Source organism: Polypterus senegalus, chromosome 2 (assembly GCF_016835505.1).
Source record: "Polypterus senegalus isolate Bchr_013 chromosome 2, ASM1683550v1, whole genome shotgun sequence".
Taxonomy (NCBI): domain Eukaryota; kingdom Metazoa; phylum Chordata; class Cladistia; order Polypteriformes; family Polypteridae; genus Polypterus; species Polypterus senegalus.
This window is the reverse complement of record NC_053155.1, coordinates 142,191,353-142,214,878: the sequence shown is the minus strand read 5'-3', so window position 1 is coordinate 142,214,878 and position 23,526 is coordinate 142,191,353. Positions and strand designations below refer to the sequence as shown.

At 38.6% G+C, this 23,526-nt stretch overlaps 1 protein-coding gene across 1 annotated transcript in view; it reads left to right on the top strand.

The window, feature by feature from the left end:
• Positions 1–23,526, top strand: part of gtpbp6 (GTP binding protein 6 (putative)) — a 42,562-nt gene that overhangs the window by 5,581 nt on the left and 13,455 nt on the right. Inside the window, exons 4-7 of the mRNA XM_039744742.1 lie at positions 5,471–5,601; positions 10,504–10,574; positions 21,420–21,578; positions 22,420–22,628. Of these exons, the coding sequence (XP_039600676.1) occupies positions 5,471–5,601; positions 10,504–10,574; positions 21,420–21,578; positions 22,420–22,628 (570 nt within the window). The remainder of the gene's footprint in view (positions 1–5,470; positions 5,602–10,503; positions 10,575–21,419; positions 21,579–22,419; positions 22,629–23,526) is intronic.

Here is a 23,526-nt window from a genome sequence, read left to right as displayed (position 1 = left end):
ATGTAAAATTGAAGTTTTCACTGATAAATGTAAATCAGGTTTAAGTAACTATAATGTGAATTTTAACAAATTGCATCAAGTTTGTCCGGTGTTACTTTTAAGAAACTGATACCCACTGATAACTAACTTCTCATATACAATACTTTACTAAATGCTAATATGCCATTTACCAACTTGAAAATGGTTTCACGTAGTTATAAATAAAGTATTTGCTTTAAACGGCATCAAAAAGACTAAAACAGGAATCTGATTGAGCAATTTTAAAGTTTTTGATATTTTGTCAATTAAGTGACATGTTTTTGATATTCATAGACTGGGGCATTTATTTTGAATTGAATAACTTGACTGATGTAAAATAAAAAGTTCCTTTTTGTGTAAGTCCCAAATTACAGAACATTATTTGGGAAAGTGAGGAAGTATGAATTCTGATACTCCCATATTATAGAATTATTTATGTAATGTTTTCTGACATGTGCCTTCAGAGTTCCAAGAATGTGCTTGGTGTTCAATTTTCATTGAAAAGGGAGTAGTTGCAATAGTCATTTCTCGTAAATTTAGAAATCTGTAAATGTTAATGTAATGCTGCAAGCAAGCCAGATTTTTTCATGCTGACAGATACAAGTCATTCTGAAAGCTTAACACAAAGAAAGTGAAGTCAGATCAGTAATCTTTTAATAAAATGCATTTCAAAACAATAATACTCCATTACTCTAATTAGAAAAACTAATTTGGAAAATTAAATGGCTAGATGTAGCAATAGTGATATTATGTATTTGAAAAAAAGTTCACGTTTATGTGAAATTAGACATAAGGATTATTTAACGAAATGGCCTGCAAGATTTTATGTTTTACCTTCTGTAGTGAACAATGTACAGTATATACAACATGTTCAGTTTTCAGTAATTCTGTTTTATAGGTTTTCTGTAAAAAAACAAGTGCAATATTAACATTTGTGCAAAACTGCTTGCATTTCTTTTTTGAAGATTGTTCCTAAATGAGGAAAGTAATTAGTAAGTAAATTTTTTTAAATGTTAAATAATACTGAACAACATTTTTTTTCCAAAAGATTTGCTTCCTGAAACATTTTGGTAGTTATGATAGACAGCTGAACACAATTATAATTTCAGATTCACTGTTTTCTGTAGGAATTTGGAGAAACATTAAATTAGCTGTATTGAATTTAGCAGTTAGCAGAAAGGACAAGTGCCTGAGAACTACAAAGTCGTTTCAAGAAGGGAGACAAAACAGATCCTAGTAATTACAGACCAATTAGTCTTACTTCTGTGTCATGCAAAATTATGGAAACTGTAATAAGGAGTAAATTAGAGAATTAACCAAACAAAAATAATATTCTAAATAGCAGCCAGCATGGGTTTATGAGAGGAAGGTTCTGCCAAAGCAATCTTTTAGATTTTTTTGAAGAAGCAACCGGAATATTTGACAAAACCTATTCATCACTCACTGTACCAGGATTAGGATTAGTGTGAATGCAGAATATGAATCTTGAGTGCCATATTGCACTTAATGTTTGTATATACTTGAAGCATGTTGTCAACCAGCTAGATGTAGTTTGGTGATCTGTAGTTGCCAGTAAAATTCTCAACAACATCCTTGAGTGCTTTCCACACAACTTCCTCTGGGCACTACTAGCAGAACTTCAAACCGCTCAACATTGATAACATGTCCGATTTGTGGACCAACAAAATGCCTTTCTTAATCGAAATCATTCACCTTCCTTATTTGTCATATTCAGAAAGCATTTCAGCCCAACTTTTCTAAAAAGAGGAGGCAAAAATATCTTTATTTGGTCAGCTGGTGGTTTATGTGCCACACATTTCTGCCCTAATACCAAATGCTTATGGGGAAGCCAGTTCTTTTTATATAATAAAAGCCTTTAGCACAACGGTCCTGTGTTCAAATGTGAAAACATGGTTTCACATTTCTGGGCTGTATTCCAAGTAGCAGTGCCACTAATTTTCGATAACCACAAATATTCAGCTTGTAGATGTTATACTGTATATATTTCAGAACAATCTCATGTTTTCATGGGTAAGATATACCTTAAAAGATATTGAAGGGTGGACATTGCCATTGTTGTGGGTCATGCTCACAACACAAAGTTGTGAATAGTACATCATTAGTGCAGAAGTGTAGGTTATTAACCTGTGGAAAGAAATTTGTCAAATCCTTTTGGTAGCTCTAAGTAATGGATGCTTTCATACCTGTTGACAGAAAATCTCTTCCTCGTAGTTTGTACAAAGTAGTTCTGCTTTTGCTAACCAGATATTTAATTCTGGCTGTGATATCAGATGAGGTTAACCAGACATAAATGGTTTAAAAGCTGAATTAATGTCATTTTCCTCATTCCTTTTGGCATCATCCGTCTGCCTCATCTCTGTTCCATGTCCATGCTTGCTTACAGGGGGTACTGGCAAACTATAGTAATGTGGCACTGGTCTCATGGCTGAATGTAGATTGGGGTAATCAGTAGATTTCTTATTTTTAGCAGAAATGACAGAGATATTGATGAGACAAAAGTAACAGTCGGTCACACGATCCTTCTGTTCTCTCCATATCATTGGGACATCAAATGGCATTGACATCCAGCTACTTCTGAGCCAAGTTTTCAGATCAATAACACATTTTGCACAACAAATGTGAGAAGCTTATGGTTTGTCTTGATCACCGATTTTACAATTAAAGTAGAACTCGTACACTTTCTTAATAAGTGCACTACTGCTGCGTCTTTGAGGCTTTAGCATATACTTGGCACAAATATAACAATGTATCACAGCTGTTGCGACACTGAGGAGGCATTTCTGCTGTAAAGAATTGTACTACAGACAGTAAACACTAAACACAAACAGTGTACCTGTAGAACGTCCACATCTGCATACAAACAACTGACTAGCATACCTAAGAACACCTGAACCCTGGCACATCCATTGCTTTCTTAGGCATGCTTGGACTAAACTCAGCTGCTTACTTTGTGGGAAACATACTCGACTAATGGACCTAAAATATGAGAGGAAAACACAAAAATAGGTGATTGCAATAAAACATTACATGATATTTGAAATTAGTAGGCCAAAATTCATGAGATATACCCAAAGTGTTCAGGAAACAAAATCTTTATTGTTCAGTGTAATATCTAGCGTCATATCATGATGTTGCTCTTCCATTATCATAAAGTGTTATAAATTCAGTCATTTAATATAGTTGTAGTTTGAAGGCATAAACTACTGCCTAATGGTCTTGTCTCTTTCTATTTAATCAAGGCAAAGGAGATAATATGAGTAAGATAAAGCAGAATAGTAGTCATATATATACAGTGGTGTGAAAAACTATTTGCCCCCTTCCTGATTTCTTATTCTTTTGCATGTTTGTCACACAAAATGTTTCTGATCATCAAACACATTTAACCATTAGTCAAATATAACACAAGTAAACACAAAATACAGTTTTTAAATGATGGTTTTTATTATTTAGGGAGAAAAAAAATCCTAACCTACATGGCCCTGTGTGAAAAAGTAATTGCCCCCTGAACCTAATAACTGGTTGGGCCACCCTTAGCAGCAATAACTGCAATCAAGCGTTTGCGATAACTTGCAATGAGTCTTTTACAGCGCTCTGGAGGAATTTTGGCCCATTCATCTTTGCAGAATTGTTGTAATTCAGCTTTATTTGAGGGTTTTCTAGCATGAACCGCCTTTTTAAGGTCATGCCATAACATCTCAATTGGATTCAGGTCAGGACTTTGACTAGGCCACTCCAAAGTCTTCATTTTGTTTTTCTTCAGCCATTCAGAGGCGGATTTGCTGGTGTGTTTTGGGTCATTGTCCTGTTGCAGCACCCAAGATCGCTTCAGCTTGAGTTGACGAACAGATGGCCGGACATTCTCCTTCAGGATTTTTGGTAGACAGTAGAATTCATGGTTCCATCTATCACAGCAAGCCTTCCAGGTCCTGAAGCAGCAAAACAACCCCAGACCATCACACTACCACCACCATATTTTACTGTTGGTATGATGTTCTTTTTCTGAAATGCTGTGTTCCTTTTCGCCAGATGTAACGGACATTTGCCTTCCAAAAGTTCAACTTTTGTCTCATCAGTCCACAAGGTATTTTCCCAAAAGTCTTGGCAATCATTGAGATGTTTCTTAGCAAAATTGAGACGAGCCCTAATGTTTTTTTTTGCTTAACAGTGGTTTGCATCTTGGAAATCTGCCATGCAGGCTGTTTTTGCCCAGTCTCTTCCTTATGGTGGAGTCGTGAACACTGACCTTAATTGAGGCAACTGAGACCTGCAGTTCTTTAGACGTTGTCCTGGGGTCTTTTGTGATCTCTCGGATGAGTCGTCTCTGCGCTCTTGGGGTAATTTTGGTCGTCCGGCCACTCCTGGGAAGGTTCACCACTGTTCCATGTTTTTGCCATTTGTGGATAATGGCTCTCACTGTGGTTCGCTGGAGTCCCAAAGCTTTAGAAATGGCTTTATAACCTTTACCAGACTGATAGATCTCAATTACTTCTGTTCTCATTTGTTCCTGAATTTCTTTGGATCTTGGCATGATGTCTAGCTTTTGAGGTGCTTTTGGTCTACTTCTCTGTGTCAGGCAGCTCCTATTTAAGTGATTTCTTAATTGAAACAGGTGTGGCAGTAATCAGGCCTGGGGGTGGCTACGGAAATTGAACTCAGGTGTGATACACCACAGTTAGGTTATTTTTTAACAAGGGTGCAATTACTTTTTCACACAGGGCCATGTAGGTTTGGATTTTTTCTCCTAAATAATAAAAACCATCATTTAAAAACTGCATTTTGTGTTTACTTGTGTTATATTTGACTAATGGTTAAATGTGTTTGATGATCAGAAACATTTTGTGTGACAAACATGCAAAATGTAGATCTATTTACTTTATGTACAGTATAATTTATATTATGAAATTCAACATTACTAAAGATATACAGTGTACTGGATTCTCAGAAATCAGTAATGACAAGGTGAACACATTTCCAGAAAGGATGCAGCTGACTACAAGTTGGACCGCCATAGTAAAGGGTTTGAACACACATATAAATGAGAGATTTCAGGTTTTGATTTTTAATAAATTTGCAAACCTTTCTGAAAACGTTTTCACTTTCTCATTATGAGTTATAATGGCAAATGTATTTATTTAAAATTAAATCCACATACTTTCTGAATCCACTATAAATGAGTTATGGTTATGTACAGCCAAAAAACATTACTTTTGCAATTTGTATATGTTTTATTTACATTCACTATTTTAGAGAAGTGCACTTTGTGAATAAAACAGAAGGTGATCAAGGGCAGTTTAAGCAATGTGTTTTCATAGTAATAAAATTTAAAATAAAGCATCCTGTATCTTTGAAATTAGTGGATGTTGTTCTATAATTATTTAAGTCCTTTCCTTCAAAAATTTACCTACAACCTGTTGTGTTTTCATAATAACAGAAAGAACTTGAGGAAGCTTGGGGCGTCAAGGTGTTTGACAGATATACAATTGTTCTTCACATCTTCAGATGCAATGCACGAACTAAAGAAGCAAAACTGCAGATTGCTTTAGCAGAAATTCCACTAATAAGGTAAGCATGTTTCTTGTTTAAACATGGAATTGACCATGTCACAGAGCAGTTATATCTCGTATTATGTCTATCTGTTTCAATCTTGCAGAAGTAGTTTATTGATTTTGTGCAAACTTCTGTTAGTTGGTGTGTATCAGAATGGGAAAATTTGGTTGTTGAGAGCCTGATTAGTTGTGGGTTTTCATTGCAGTTGTTGTAGAAATATATAACATTTCTGAAAGTGATAGTACAGTATTAAGACACTGCAGCTTATATATACAGTATTTGTACCATGGCTATACAATTATAACATACAGTACCATGTTCTGAGACTGCTTAATCCTGAGCAAGGTTTTGGGGTTATAACTTTGTTTTTCAAAATTATTGTCAAAAGATCTTACACAAAAATTTGACTGGAAGAAATGTTCTGGGTATTTAGAATTTACATGTCAGTAGATGATGGTTTTGCAGGATTAGTGGAGGTCTAGGTATTATAATCTGTGGGGAAAAAGGACATGCTTATTAATTAGGGCAGCACCAAAATCAAATCACTGATGGTCAGGTTTCCCTGAACACTGGTATGTTCCCTAAGCACACTATAGGCATGTCATCAGAGCAAAGTTCCCTAAAGTAGTCCTGAGCAATACTGACAAAATTCAATATCATGATATTACAATATTTATCAATATTTAAATATATGTAAGTAAAAGATAATAATACTGTGCCTCCCAAGCACCAGTACTCTTATGTCAAAAAGGTGTATTGCAGATTTTACACAATATTTCAAAACTTAACTAGACAAAAAACTATTTCCAGAAAGAGAATTTGCTTTTATTTACATTATGTATTATAATCCATTCTTATAAAACAGTCTTAATAATATTTGCAGACATTGTAATAAAAAAATTACCTTGAAAAAAACTGCTGTAGGACAGAAACACAAGCTCATCTACACTTTTGGGCTTGAGTGATGGTTTGTGCCAAATAACAATATTTCCACCTGTGCCAAATGTCCTTTCAGATGGGGCACTAGTTGCAGGAATATAAAAGTATTTCTTTGTAAGGTGACACACTCAAGGTAAATTGGTTTTATTGGTTTTCCACCATTGTAGAGGATCATACTCACTATGTCGGCCACCTGCAGAGAGCTTTGCAACTCTTTCTCAGTTGCATGTCTGCTGGCAAGACCAATTTCTCCGCATTTTGTTTGGAGCTTTCTTAAGTGTGCTGTATGTGGAACTTTCAGGAAACACTACTACAGTATATGCCCAGGGTCTTTAGTGATCTGGGGCCTCATGCATAACGGCGAGTGTAGAATTTGCATTATAATATGACGTAAGCACAAAAGCCGAAATGTGCTTAAACACAGAAAAATCTAGATGCAGCAATCTGTGCGTACTCCAACTTCCAGGTTCTTCCGCTACATAAATCCCGGACAACGTGAAAAGTAATGCTCTTGCACAAGCCTTCTGTCCCACCCCAACTCCTCCCAGAATTACGCCTCTATGAATATGCAAATTAATATAAATAGCCCTTAAGCTCAGCCTTCTGTGAAAAGACAATGGGAAAAGCATGGAGGAAAATACAGTGGAACCTCGAGATACGAACAGCTCTGTATACAAGAAATTCAAGATACGAGGAAAATATGAGCGAAAAATTCGGATCTAAATACGAGCATTGGCTCGCGTAACGAGCCACGAGCCAGGCTGTGGTTATGCGTGACGCGTTTTCCGATCCGCCTTGACTCGGGGATTCACCCAAGCTGACGTTGCCAGCCCGTCAGCTCACTCAGTGTTCCTTGTTCTCCCGTAGCATGAGGATCTACGCATTTGTGCACTTGTGATTTCATTGTTTCGCTGTAGCAGTTCGCCGTATAAGTGTATCCAAAAATATCGTGGACATGCAGACGGAGAGTAGGAGACAAGTGCCCTCAAGAGGAGTACTAGGGTGTTGTACTGTGTTAGCCATTATGAATGTAGAGAAAAGCCAAGCAAAATGACACCTTTTATTGGCTAACTAAAAAGATTGCAATATGCAAGCTTTGATTACATCTTGCCTGAAGAAGGGGCCTGAGTTTCCTCGAAAGCTTGCATATTGTAATCTTTTTAGAGAGAGAGAGAGAGAGAGAGGAACCATCAGCTCAGTTATGATCACATGACGCTCAGCAGACAAAGTGTATCCATGCTACTCGTATTGCAAGACATCGCTCGTTTTATCAAGTCAAGATTAATTAAAAAATTTAGCTCGTCTTGCAAAACACTCGTAAACCAAGTTACTTGCAAACCGACATGCAGGTTATGATTATTACAGTAGCTTTATTAACTTAATAGCTTAATTAACTTTATGAATATAACAATGGCACAGTGCACTAACTGCCGCACTTGCATATTCACAGCTGTAAACCTACTTTTACCCACCCCTCTGTTTGTGTGTGTGTGTGACTGTGTGTGAATTTATAAATTAAGCCACAAATAAGCATAGCTGTGGAAATGTTTTGAATACCTATTCCTTGAGCACTGCACATTTTTTAAACAAATTTTTATTATTTTCTACAGAACACAGAATAATAACAAATTACAGTCATATTGTGCTGCTTAGCACCATAATTACAGACTACAGTTGCATTTTTGTGATCACTGCAACAACATTGATCCTGGCACAAAGAGCAGCAGTCTGTTTTGTGCAATACAGTGGCACTGGACATGTGTGGCACCTTCTGTGTTTTTATGTCCACTCTTGCTTCTTTAGCAATCTGTTTCCAGTGATGTGGCTTGTGCTGTTTCACTTTGAGCAGGTGGTGCAGCTGCTTGCCCAACACCCTCTTTCCTCGTCCTGGTGTAAGCTGTGCCCAGATTTAAAATCTGAGTGGATGTTTTGCATGCATTTTTCATACTTTTGTGGGAGCACTGCTTTGGTGAAATAAATACGACTTGGCATTGTATACCTAGGGTCTGCATTTTGAGTAAGTTTTTTAATTTCTCTTTTTACAGCATATACAGAAAATGGGACACATTTCCTTAGCAATGTGCTTTGTTATATCATTCATAATTTCATTCATGGATTATGTTTTTTGTCATATAAGCATCCACTGCCAAATCACCGAGTACTATGCAAATGTCTTATGCACGTTAGTTTTTTTTTTTTACATGCATTTTGTATTAGATGTTTATTTTTTTTCTTCTGCATTAGTATGGCTGTACAGAAAAATAATTAAGGATTAAATAAAAATTAGGAGGTGCTTGATTAAATTAGGGTAACAAACTGGTCCTAATGATCATTGAATTGATTGAACCAAACTGATTCTCTGAGAAAGAGAAATGGGTGTAGAAGGAATCAAACCAGTCAAAGGACAGCCAGATTGCAATGTGAGGGTGTGGCGGATTTAAGTTTAATTTTCCAATTACCAATTCTTACACTTTGGCAATAGTGAGAATATCAACAAGACACTAGACGGTCATCATGCATTAAGAAGGTCTCCCCAAGCAGGAATTTCACAGCAGACAGGAGTTTCAAGTTGTGCTGTCCAGGTTTCTCTGAAGAAGTCAAAGGAAATGGGCAGAGATGAGAACCAGAAACTAAATTTGGCAAGTGAGAGATGTATCAGACTAACAACATCCTTTCAAAACTGGAAGACATCCAGCACTGCTGTCAGCTCTGAAATCACAGAAACAACTGGAACCTCAGTACCTTTACAGTCCAGACCTCAACAGTCTAGAGCAGGGGTCCTCAGCTGTGGTCCTGGAGGGCCCCAGTGGCTACAGGTGACAACACTGATTGGGACAGGTTCAACTTTTTAGTTGATTGAGTGTTTACAGTTTAACAGATGAGTCACTGGAACTGCAGTCATTAGTGTAGAGAGAGAAAGAGGAGACAGTACACAGCCCTGAGGGACCTTGTGCTCTGGATCAGGACTCCTGACTGATGTTCGGCCATTCTTCACTGTATGACTTCTGTTACTTAAAAAGTGAGATCCACAGACATGTGACATAATCCAGATTCATAATGAGAAGCTTGCTATGGAGCAGCTCTGGTGTACTTATTTTAAGTGCAGAACTCTCCACAAGTAAGATTCTGGCGTAAGCAGAATGAGTTATTTAAATGCTGCAGATGTAGTGTAGAGCCATGTTTACTGCATCCTCAACTCACCTGTTGGCACAGTAAGCAAAGTTTAATGTGTTTTAGTGTGTCAAGGAGAGAATTTGTGACAGATGTGAACAACTGAAACACCAAGAGTTTATGCCTTTTAAATTTGAATTAGTTTTATTCTCGTGTTAAATATTACTCTTCAGCAAGTTTTTTTAACCAGCTAATGGTGCAAATATAAATCTTTCAATAGAATTGTTACATGTTATGCAAAGGAATTATCTGACAAACCAGATATTGAAGTATTTTCCAGTTACTTGATAGAAAATGTCAGAGAATAAATTTAGAATGTGCACATAAGATAAATCAGATAGACTATGATATCATTCCATTTAAACACTATTTTGAAATCCCCCTAAAATGTTATTTGTCCCCATTTGTTGTTACACTTGGCAAAACTCCATGTTTATCACACATTAAAATTCTAGTCCTGCATTGTACAGTATGTTTTTCTTATGAATGCCAAGACTAGTTTATTTTAGTTTATTTGGGTTTTATTTTGAGTTTAGTTGGGTAACTAAATGATGGCTATATCAGTAGTTTAAACCTATTGTTATGATTAGTATTAATATTTTATGTACTATTTCAGAAAAAAATTACAATGTCATCTATTTGTATAATGTGGGTAGTTTTAATAAAAAGCCGTTGAATGGGATTTCTGTTTTTGCTATGGTGTCGAATAGGTATCGAGCACTGTAAAATTTCACTGATATTGGTATTGAGTACAGCCGTTCTGGTATTGTGACATTTTTAGTTAGTTGTATTTGCTTTTATTGACAGGTCTCGTTTGAAAAATGAATTGTCTGCCTTAGATCAGCAAAGAGGTGGATCCCGGTACATCATGGGCTCAGGTAGGAAAGTTTTCAATTTGTTTTTAAATATTTGCAATATTAAGGTTTGTTATTTTTAATGTATGCGTTGAAGGGTTTTGGACTATTTTGGTATTTTTATGGTTCATCCAGAAGTGAACTGTATAGAACAGCAGGCGCTAAAGTCTGTTTCCTCTGCACACTTGACTGCATGAACTGGCTAAAGTAATGGAGTGGTGTGCAGAAAAGGGAGCCACAGGAATGTAGGGCCACGACAATGTGAGGAAATTCAGTGGAGCTTAGTTCTAGTCCCTCGTATGATTCTTTCTGAAATATTTTGAATTAACTATACAGTAGCAATAGAACAATTTTGGTAAAGCATTACAGCACGTATTTCTGTTTGATAAATGTGAATTAGCAGTGTCTCATTTGCCTGCAAATTAGGAAAGTGGCATTTTACATCAATTTAAAGGATAAGTTTGGTTGTTTTCAAGTCAAAGTTCTTTCTTCAAAAATATGGTATGTATGCATTTGCCATGAGAAATTGTGTTCTAAAGTTAAACGTTTTCTATAAATTTAAAAAAATATCTTGCCTTCACTGGCACTTTACAATAGTGGCTAATAGGGCATGGTGCAACACCAGAAAATCAAAGCCTAAAAACTTACATCAACAATACGCAGAGACAGTTATCGAGTACAGAGCTGTTTTTTATTACATACACATTGTAAAATAGTTTATATATGTCATTTTTGAACAAACACTAATATTATGAGAGTCATCCATTTTTAGAGAAGACCTTTGTGCATGCCATCTCATCATGCCTTCTGCAATCATCAAAGTAAACTTTTTTTTGTGCTACATCATTGATTTTGTTTTGATTTACTTCTCTATTTATGTAAGAACTTACACAAGCAAATAGAAAACTTATCCTTACCACAAGAAGAATAGTACACAGAATATGTGATAAAATGATTATTTACAAATCCCCTTTAGTTGTCACTTCATCAGTTTTTATGCTTCTATTTTCTAGTGGTGCCCCATTAACCTCTATTGGAAAGATACTTTTTAAAAGTGTGGTAAATGCATACAGTGGTGTGAAAAACAATTTGCCTCCTTCCTGATTTCTTATTCTTTTGCATGTTTGTCACACAAAATGTTTCTGATCATCAAACACATTTAACCATTAGTCAAATATAACACAAGTAAACACAAAATGCAGTTTTTAAATGATGGTTTTATTATTTAGGGAGAAAAAATCCAAACCTACATGGCCCTGTGTGAAAAAGTAATTGCCTCCTTGTTAAAAAATAACCTAACTGTGGTGTATCACACCTGAGTTCAATTTCCGTAGCCACCCCAGGCCTGATTACTGCCACACCTGTTTCAATCAAGAAATCACTTAAATAGGAGCTGCCTGACACAGAGAAGTAGACCAAAAGCACCTCAAAAGCTAGACATCATGCCAAGATCCAAAGAAATTCAGGAACAAATGAGAACAGAAGTAATTGAGATCTATCAGTCTGGTAAAGGTTATAAAGCCATTTCTAAAGCTTTGGGACTCCAGCGAACCACAGTGAGAGCCATTATCCACAAATGGCAAAAACATGGAACAGTGGTGAACCTTCCCAGGAGTGGCCGGCTGACCAAAATTACCCCAAGAGCGCAGAGATGACTCATCCGAGAGGTCACAAAGACCCCAGGACAATGTCTAAAGAACTGCAGGCCTCACTTGCCTCAATTAAGGTCAGTGTTCACGACTCCACCATAAGAAAGAGACTGGGCAAAAATGGCCTGCATGGCAGATTTCCAAGACGCAAACCACTGTTAAGCAAAAAGAACATTAGGGCTCGTCTCAATTTTGCTAAGAAACATCTCAATGATTGCCAAGACTTTTGGGAAAATACCTTGTGGACTGATGAGACAAAAGTTGAACTTTTGGAAGGCAAATGTCCGTTACATCTGGCGTAAAAGGAATACAGCATTTCAGAAAAAGAACATCATACCAACAGTAAAATATGGTGGTGGTAGTGTGATGGTCTGGGGTTGTTTTGCTGCTTCAGGACCTGGAAGGCTTGCTGTGATAGATGGAACCATGAATTCTACTGTCTACCAAAAATCCTGAAGGAGAATGTCCGGCCATCTGTTCGTCAACTCAAGCTGAAGCGATCTTGGGTGCTGCAACAGGACAATGACCCAAAACACACCAGCAAATCCACCTCTGAATGGCTGAAGAAAAACAAAATGAAGACTTTGAAGTGGCCTAGTCAAAGTCCTGACCTGAATCCAATTGAGATTCTATGGCATGACCTTAAAAAGGCGGTTCATGCTAGAAAACCCTCAAATAAAGCTGAATTACAACAATTCTGCAAAGATGAGTGGGCCAAAATTCCTCCAGAGCGCTGTAAAAGACTCATTGCAAGTTATCGCAAACGCTTGATTGCAGTTATTGCTGCTAAGGGTGGCCCAACCAGTTATTAGGTTCAGGGGGCAATTACTTTTTCACACAGGGCCATGTAGGTTTGGATTTTTTTCTCCCTAAATAATAAAACCATACATTTAAAAACTGCATTTTGTGTTTACTTGTGTTATATTTGACTAATGGTTAAATGTGTTTGATGATCAGAACCATTTTGTGTGACAAACATACAAAAGAATAAGAAATCAGGAATGGGGCAAATAGTTTTTCACACCACTGTACATACCATGTTTGTGAAGAACTTAGACTTGAAAAATACCAAACTAATTCTTTGCTGCCTCTAAGCTCATGATCTCAGCCTGTAATTCAGCCTTGGTCTCAGCCAATGCGTTGTCATCCGTCTCATATCCTCCACGGTAACGAGGGTCGAGGAAAGTGCATTTTCGCAATATTTTGCGCACTGAATTGGATTCGTACTTGGCCTCCAGCTTTGTTAGAATTCCAGTTTTGATTTACTTTGTTAGCTGGGGGTCATTTTCTGACGCAGCCAACACATTGTCCCTGCAGAGCTGTAGTATGGGGAGGATACAGGAACTGGTCACATAATTTTCTCCTGACAAAATATCAGTGAAGTCACCGACTGGTTTCAGAGCTTCGTGAACAACTTTCAAGACGTCCATGTCCTGCCAGGTCAGGGACAGGCTGCTCCTTCTGTCATCAGACAGGACGTGTCTGATCGCTTGGGCCTGCTCGAGGATTCGCTCCACCATTGCCAGTTTGGAGCCCCAGCGAGTTCGCAGTCCTGCCGCGGATGGATGGATGAATTAATTAATGAATGATGAATAAATGATTAAATGAATGAATAGGCCTAAATAAACAAATCAATGAATAAATAGGCATAAATAAACGAATGAATGAATAAATAGGCATAAATAAACGAATGAATGAATAAATAGGCATAAATAAACGAAATTCGTTTTATTTAGGCCAATTCATTCGTTAATAAACGAATGAATGAATAAATAGGCCTAAATAAACGAATGAATGCATAAATAAATAAGTCCATTAACGTATATTATTCCACTTGGTCAAATTTGCATGCACATTTATTTTAGGCTAAATAAGTCCCTTATGCATCAAGCCTGCATTTACTTGATAAAAAATACAGGAAAAAATTACAATTTAAAAATGGTTTTCTATTTTAATATAGCCTACTTTTCAATATAATTTATGTGATGCAAAGCATATATATATATATATATATATATATATATATATATATATATATATATATATATATATATATATATATATATATATATATATCCCTTTTTTATATTTGAGCCCCTGCCCCTGAGGAACTCTCTGCACGTTTTATGCTTACCGTTATGAGACTATGTTTTGGGAGTCCCAAGTTCACTTGCTTCTTGTGGAGTTCATGCTTACGTTGCCAGCTGTGTGAAAAGGCCCCGACAATATTACGGCATAGTCCGAGGCGCGCTCGGTTTTTTGCCTCTGGTCATGCAATCCATTTGTGACAGCCAAGTTTAGATTGTGACCGAAGCAGCATAGCCACGGCCAATGCAGGGACCTGATTGCGGCATGAATGTTGGCAGCGTTGTCAGTGGTTATGGCTGAAAGTTTTTTCTCGTCAAGTTGCCATTCCTGAAGTGCAGCTCTGAGCCCAGCAGCAAGATTGTCTGCTGTATGACTCTCAGGAAAATACGTAGTTTGGAGGCATTTGGATTCAAGTTTCCAGACAGGTGTAATAGTATGGACAGTCAGAGACATATATGGTGTCATGTTAACTGACGACCACATGTCAGTTGTTAAGGAATAACTGTGTGATGCTGACAGCAGCACTTGAACATTGTCTCTAACTTTACTATATAAATGTGGGACGGCTGTTTGTGAGAAATATTTCCGTCCAGGCAGCTCGTACTGGGCATCTAGGACCTTTACCATGTCCGTAAAGGACTTTTTTTCCACTGTGTGGAAAGAGACCATTTCCTTCGTCAAGTATTTTGTCACTGCATCAGTACAGGTTTTCCAACGGACACTGTCCCTTTTGTACTTTGTTGCTTTCCTGAAGGCCCCCATTATCGTCGGCTGCGTACTGGCGGTGGACCTAAATGTTGTTGGTTCTGCATCGGGAGGAGTTGAAACTGTTGCACTGAGTGAACTCGGGTCCATCCTCGCAAAAGTGAGTGGATGGTGGTTTCGTATATGCGACCTTAGGTTTGAGGTATTTCCATCTCTCGCGGTCACCTTTTTGTTGCACAATTTGCAAATTGCCTCGTCTGTATTTACCGCCTCTCCCTTCTCGTTGGGCGAAACCGAAATACTGCCAAACTGCAGAAGTTGTGTTCTTTTCGAGACCAGGTCACTTGGTGCGCTGACTCGCCATCTTTCCCCACCTCTCTCTTTCTCCTCCACGCTGTCACGTGATGACAACCACGCATTGCATACGCATTTTTAGGCATTAAATAAATTATATTTAATATTTAATCCTTGTCTCCTATATAAGTGCATTGTTTTTATGACGGTATAATGGTATTGAAACTGACACCGTTGCTATTTTTAGATCCCGCGGGATACCATATTACCGTTTTACCGCCCAAGCCTAGTATGTATATATATATGTGTATGTATATATATGTATATATATATATATATATATATATGTATATATATATATATATATATATATATATATATATATATATATATATATATATATATATACTGCTCAAAAGAATTAAAGGAACACTTTTTAATCAGAGTATAGCATAAAGTCAATGAAACTTATGGGATATTAATCTGGTCAGTTAAGTAGCAGAGGGGTTGTTAATCAGTTTCAGCTGCTGTGGTGTTAATGAAATTAACAACAGATGCACTAGAGGGCAACAATGAGATGACCCCAAAACAGGAATGGTTTAACAGGTGGAGGCCACTGACATTTTCCCTCCTCATCTTTTCTGACTGTTTCTTCACTAGTTTTGCATTTGGCTACAGTCAGTGTCACTACTGGTAGCATGAGGCGATACCTGGACCCTACAGAGGTTGCACAGGTAGTCCAACTTCTCCAGGATGGCATATCAATACGTGTCATTGCCAGAAGGTTTGCTGTGTCTCCTGCACAGTCTCAAGGGCATGGAGGAGATTCTAGGAGACAAGCAGTTACTCTAGGAGAGCTGGAGAGGGCCATAGAAGGTCCATAACCCATCAGCAGGACCAGTATCTGCTCCTTTGGGCGAGGAGGAACAGGATGAGCACTGCCAGAGCCCTACAAAATGACCTCCAGCAGGCCACTGGTGTGAATGTCTCTGACCAAACAACCAGAAAGACTTCATGAGGGTGACCCAAGGGCCCCATGTCTTCTAATGGGCCCTGAGCTCACTGCCCAGCAGCATGCAGCTCGATTGGCATTTGCCATAGAATACCAGAATTGGCAGATGCACCACTGGTGCCCTGTGCTTTTACAGATGAGAGCAGGTTCACCCTGAGCACGTGACAGAAGTGAAAGGGTCTGGAGAAGCCATGGAGAACATTATGCTGCCTGTAACATCATTCAGCATGAGCAGTTTGGTGGTGGGTTAATGATTGTCTGGGGAGGCATATCCATGGAGGGTCACACAGACCGCTACAGGCTTGACAAAGGCACCTTGGCTGCCATTAGGTATCAGGATGAAATCCTTGGACCCATTGTCAGACCCTATGCTGGTACAGTGGCTCCTGGTGCACGACAATTCCTGGCCTCATGTGGTGAGAGTATGCAGGCAGTTCCTGGAGGATGAAGGAATTGATACTGACTGGCCACCACACTTTCCTGACCTAAATCCAATAGAACACCTCTGGGACATTATGTTTTGGTCCATCCAATGCCACCAGGTTGCACCTCAGACTGTCCAGGAGCTCAGTGATGCCCTGGTCCAGATCTGGGAGGAGATCCCCCACAACACCATCTGTCATCTCATTAGAAGCATGCACCGATGTTGTCAGGCATGTATACAAGAACACAGGGGCCATACAAAGTGCTGTGTACAGTTTTGAGTTGCTGCAATTAAATTTTGGCAAAATGGACTAGCCTGCCACATACTTTTTTCACTCTGATTTTTGGGGCGTCTTTGAATTCAGGGCTCTGTAGGTTGATCATTTTCATTTCCATCAAACGATGTGGCATCCTTTCGTTCCTAACACATTACCCAGTCTATTTCAGTATAGATATCCAGGAGGATTTCTTTTTCCCATTGAGATCTGATGTGTTTTCAAAGTGTTCCTTTAATTTTTTTGAGCAGTTTATATATGTGTGTAGACTCAAACCCATTATGACAGCAGCAATCCAAGCTGTGAGAAAACAGTAAAAAGGAGGCGTATCAGACATCTTGGTACATTTTCTGATGCAGCTAGACGAAAACAACTTTGTGACGCTGCCGCCAAATACACAAAACAATTACTTTGACAATCATATTACATTATTTTTTAAAATGTTTCCTTTTCTTTTTCATAACTTCTTTAACACACGACATCGCTGTGAAGCGCGGGTATTTTGCTATATATATATATATATATATATATCACAGCGACACTCATAACAGTGACAAAACAATTACATTGACAATCATGTTACGTTATTTTCAAAATGTTTCCTTTTGTTTCTCTTTCCTTCTTTAACACACTACTTCTCCGCTGCGAAGCGCGGGTATTCTGCTAGTGTATATATATTCTTCTTTAACTCTTCTGCTTTCTGTATCTTGTGCATTGCATTCAGGTCTTTCAGGTTATCTTGATGTTTTGTCTCATAGTGCCGTCTTAGATTAAATTCTGTAATTACAGCCACATTAGCTCCACAAATGAGACACACGGGTTTACCGGCAATGTCAGTAAACATATACTCAGCCTCCCATCGGTTTTTAAAGGCTCTGTGTTCAGAATCACCTTTTGTCTTCGGCATCGTGTGGGCTAGCTTCGCAATAACTTGCAGCATCATAAGCTAGACTTGATTAACGCGGTAAGTGTTCGGCAAGGCAGCTGAAGCGCTGCATTATGGGATCTGTAGTTTATTGTGTTACCAGCGCTTCATATCCGCGGGCCATTAATAACAATAATACAGTATATAAAATGATCTTGCGGGCTGGATATAATTACACGCCGGGCTGGATGTGGCCCGTGGGCCTTGAGTTTGACACATATGGACTAAATAGAACTTGAAAAGATATATTTTTGAATGTGATCGCAATTCAGATCGAGTTGACTACTACAGTACATCGAGCCCGCGTGCTATTGTGGTTTTGCCTGCGTGCCTCAATAAGTTACACTCCCCTCGCTCTTACTTTTTTACCGTTCATCTAATGAATACACTGAGTATGGCTTTACTAAAACAATCATTGATCGCGAATAAAGTATCCATTATTCATAAAGCTTCAATTGGTGATCTGTCTTTCTGCGTTAACTGCATATTTTTTCATACGTCTCAAACCAAGGGGATGCGAGGCTAAAATGAATCAGTAAGCGCGCGTACATACTCAGTGCATCCCCTCTCGGGAATCGAACCTCGGATGTCGGCGCTAGAGGCGAAGCCTCTACTATTGCGCCACGTCGTGCGGTTTGTCTGTTTGAGCGTAGCAGTGTAATTCGTTTTTTGTTCAGCACTCTTTGGAACTGTTGCTTTTTGTCTGCGCACTGCATCAGTTCACATGAGCCGCTGAATATGGTTTTATATGTCACTCGCTCTAATTGTTTCACTGCCTTCTTAATTATATAATGCATGTTTTCTTCAGCGCTTTTTGGAGCTCTTCCTGGTTTTCTACGCATGCGTGATTACGTGGGAGGCGTGATGATGTCACACGAAACTCTGCCCCCCACGGCTTTCGAGCTCAACTCCATTACAGTAAATGGAGAAAAATATCTTCTAGTTATGACCATTATGCGTAGAATTTCGAAATGAAACGTGCCCAACTTTTGTAAGGAAGCTGTAAGGAATGAGCCTGCCAAATTTCAGCCTTCTTCCTATACGGGAAGTTGGAGAATTAGTGATGAGTCAGTGAGTGAGTGAGTCAGTGAGGGCTTTGCCTTTTATTAGTATAGATATATATAGATATAGATATAGATATAGATATATATATATATATATATATATATATATATATATATATATATATATATATATATACACTAATGAAAGGCAAAGCCCTCACTGACTCACTCACTCATCACTAATTCTACAACTTCCCGTGTACGTAAAAGGCTGAAATTTGGCAGGCTCGTTCCTTACAGCTTACTTACAAAAGTTGGGCAGGTTTCATTTTGAAATTCTACGTGTAACGGTGATGACGGTTGACAACGTCCGCCATGTTGAACTTTCTTATTTATGGCCCCATCTTCACAAAATTTGGTAGGCGGCTTCCCTGTGCTAACCGAAACCGATGTACGTACTTATTTCGGTGGTATGACGCCACTGTCGGCCGCCATATTGAACTTTCCAATGGTCTTTGTTACCTATTGGCCCATCTTCAAGAAATTTGGTACGTGGGTTCCCAACGCTAACTGAGTCCTACTTACGTACATATATACGTTCATAGCCTGCAGCTCGGTCACTGTGTGAGGCGGCTTTGGGTCCCCCATCCCAGCGCCTCCCCTGTTGTTGGCTGCAGGCCTATATAAGACTGTCCGTCGCTCCGGTCTCTACATTCTCTTCCTTGCTTTGCCACGGGATTCATGTCTCCATGCTGATAACTACAGCCTTTTTATTTAATCTACTGCTTCTCCGCTGTTTTATTGTTCGTTTATTATGATTATAGTTATTGTGTAGGTATTTTAGACATACTTTACATTGTTCAGGTACCCATTTCCTTTATCATTCCAACTGTACCCCCATTAACATGTCTATTGAGGTGATCACCATCGATCAAAGAACTGTCACTTACTGAGTGGGTTCCATGCCCAGAGATGGCACCTGCCTTTTCCATTCTCTTTGTTACATATTGCACGGCCATATCAGGCTCACTCTTGATATCCGGAGGAACAATGTGTGTTATGTATTGAATGACTGGGACAGGTTCAAGGTGTGGACTGATGACGGTACAGGAGATAATTATACTACACAGGAGCACTATAAGAGTGAAATGCTTAAGCCCTTCACCTATGGTTCTGCATGTGAGTTGATGGCTGCCGCTGAATTGTTCGGTTGTCGCTTTCAAGTTTACCGAAATGGCCAAATATTTTACATCTTTCGACAACCGCCAATGCCTCTTAAACATCTTAGATTGACAGGTGACGATTTCAGTAGTGGACACTTTGATGTTTATGAATGTTTAAACTCTCAAAAGCTGGATGTGAAGTTATCGATGAAACCGGTTGTGTGCTTACAACGCTTGACAGATGCCGAATGTCACTTCAACACAAGTCCTGCAAATACTATCGTAATTGAAACAAACCGTGAAACTCAAACCGATTTTGACAGCAGCAATCCAAGCTGTGAGATTTGAAACAAGATTACTGTTCACATGGCCAACTGTATGTTACGTGCTCAAGAGTAAGCTCAGCGCACAGCTTGGTCATATTACAACCGGAGGGCCGAACTGACAATGTGGTATACAAATTATTGGTATATTTTCCCTCAGTTTAAAAAGGTTTACTTTTCTTCTTAATAAAAATTTTAAGGCAGTACTTCGCCGCTGCAAAGCGCGGGTATTTTGCTAGTATATATATATATATATATACTGGGGGACAATACCTCCCCTGGACCACTAGAGGGCAGCCGCCCTGGTCTACATGGAGGCCACGGAGTCAGAGCTTGGAAGCTTATCCCTGTTGGGGCCCGTGGCCACTGCCAGGGGGCACCCAAACAAATGTGGAGCCCTGGACGGCAGCACTTCCTGGAGTGGTGGAAGATTGTCAGAAAGCACCTGGAGCACATCCTGGTGAGAGATAAAAGAGGCCGCCTCACTTGTGAATTTCCCCTTGGGATTAATAAAGTATCTGTCTGTCTGTCTGTCTGTCTTTCAAAGAGCCAGAGTCGGGTGGAAGAGGACGGAGCTTGCAAGGAGTGGAGTGAAGGCGACAGTAGAATGAGGAGAAAAGGACTGTGTGTTGTTTTTGGGCTGTGTAGTGTGTTATGAAATAAACGTGTGTACTCTTGGACATCTGGCAGTCTCAGTGTCTGGCATCTTCCACAATATCTATCGAGGCCTTTGAGTGCGCAAAAGTGTGACAAGGAGGACTTGATCAGAATGAAAGATGATAACTAAATGTTGAAATGTTTTTAAAAAAAATGAATAAAACTGATTGCATGAAATATACATTTTAGTTTTTATTCTCCACCAATTATGTGATATGAAAATAAGGATTAGCATTGCAGTGTTTCTAACTGAATGTTGGTTGTACTCCCATATGTTGGTCTGCACTAAAAATTCAAATGTTTATTTATCTCTTAGTAAAGTTTATACTTCTCTCAACTGTGCCTATTCAGGGGAGACGTTTATTGAAGTCCAGCGTCGGCTACTAAAGGAGAGAGAGTTAAAAATCCAAAATGCCTTAGAGAAATTGAGAAAGAAACGGATTCTTCTTCGGTCCCAAAGGAAGCAACGAGAACTGCCTGTTATTGCTGTTATGGGCTACACCAATTGTGGTCAGTAGAATTTTGTGATTTTTTTATACTTTTGAATAAAATGTTATACACTTAATGATTCCTTCACTTTTTTATTTGCCATTATTTATTTCTTCTGTGCCTTTATTTCATGAAACATTAAGATATTCAACTGTGTGCATTTCCATTAAAACTGGGGCGTTCTAATACTACAGTGACCGGTAGTGTATATACATTTTACTTATTTCTACTTAGTGGCCATTTGTTGGTTGCAGCATTGGTACAGGAAGGCAGACAGCAGAGAAACTGCTACCTTTGCAGCTCTACCACCACTACTCTGACTGATTTTATGCAAAGTGTATAATTCTATGACTGGCAACACTGCAGCAATAATAAATAAAAGTCTTACAACCTTTGTGTTGTGTAACAGCCGGTTTAAGCAAATTCTAGACCATTAATACCCATTGTTTTCTATGGCTGTCAGTCACAAGTATGAATAGCCTTGCTATTTTAATGTTTTATGTTTCATTCATGTTTATTGTTGTTGTTGTTTGTTCATTTACATGAAGTCTACAAGACTGGTCCTTTGTGCAACAGCAATTGAAGAGTAATACATTGGTTGACTGAGTATGTGCACTACAACTATTTACTTATAAAACCTTTTTCTAAATATGTAATGGTAAAAATTGTTTTAATTTTTTATTAACAAATAACAAAATGTATGTGTGTTGTTGATTTTGCTGCTATCACCAAAAGGTAGCCACATGGTTGTTGCTTATAATGCATTCCACAGATGACCTTTCTAAAAATATTACCAGAGAAAATATTAATTTTGAGTGCTTCTTAAATGTACAAAAGGTAACCACTCTTTACATTTTTGCAGGAAAGACTACTTTAATTAAGTCTCTCACTGGTGACATGAAGCTACATCCTCGAAACCAGCTTTTTGCCACTCTTGATGTTACTGTCCATCCTGGTGTTCTTCCAAAGCATATGCCAGTCTTGTTTGTTGACACAATTGGATTCCTGTCTCAACTTCCTCACCAGCTAATAGACTCTTTCTCTGCCACATTAGAGGATGTGGCCTATTCTGTAAGTTTCACTTTAGCAAATGTTTGAGCATAGCACTCTGTATTCTGCTTAATTAGTTTATTAGGAACCTTTTTTACACTTGTTGTCAGTTCTGTACTTAGCCTGGTGAGCTGCAGATCACTATCAGTGCCTTTATACTGGCAAGTGTGTGACTGTAATGCCCATACTGAGCTGATCGTGTTAATGAGGGGCAGCATCAGTTAGCTGTGGAACATGTAAAGAATAATGCCATGTCAATTTCTAACCTGCCTAATTCAGACCACTTTTGTCGGGCAGGGCTGGAGTCCAGCCCAGCTAGTGCAGGGCGACTACACGCATACACACCCAGGCTAATTTAGCATCACTAATTCACTTAACATAAATGTCTTTGGATAGTGGGTGAAAACCCACACAAACACAGGGAGAATATGCAAACACTATGCAAGGAGGACCCAGGACGCATACCCAAATCTACTTACTGTAAAGCAGCAGTGCTACCACTTCGCCATTGTGCTGCCCATAAGGAATAATGTGAATGCTCAAAAACAAGAACTTGATACTAGCAGAAAAATCTTAACAAATGATACCTTTACTAGTGATGTTTATTTTCTGCTTAATTTTGTTGAATTAACCTCATTATTCTCTTAAATAAAACAATATTTTGGAGTTAACAGTGCTGCTGAGATCAGTCCATCATCAGTAAATCTCAAAAATATAATCAACTGTAAATTGAAAGGAGATACAAACTCAAACTGTGTAGCAGCTGTGTCTGCAGTCATTGAGTTTGACTTGTGATGCTAGCAGGCATTGTAACAGGCACACTTAAAAGTAGCCCGTACGCATGTTGTCTGTTATTAGTCAGTGGTGTTTACACAATAAGCAGCAGGGACACTACTCTAGGAAATGACTCCTGTATTTG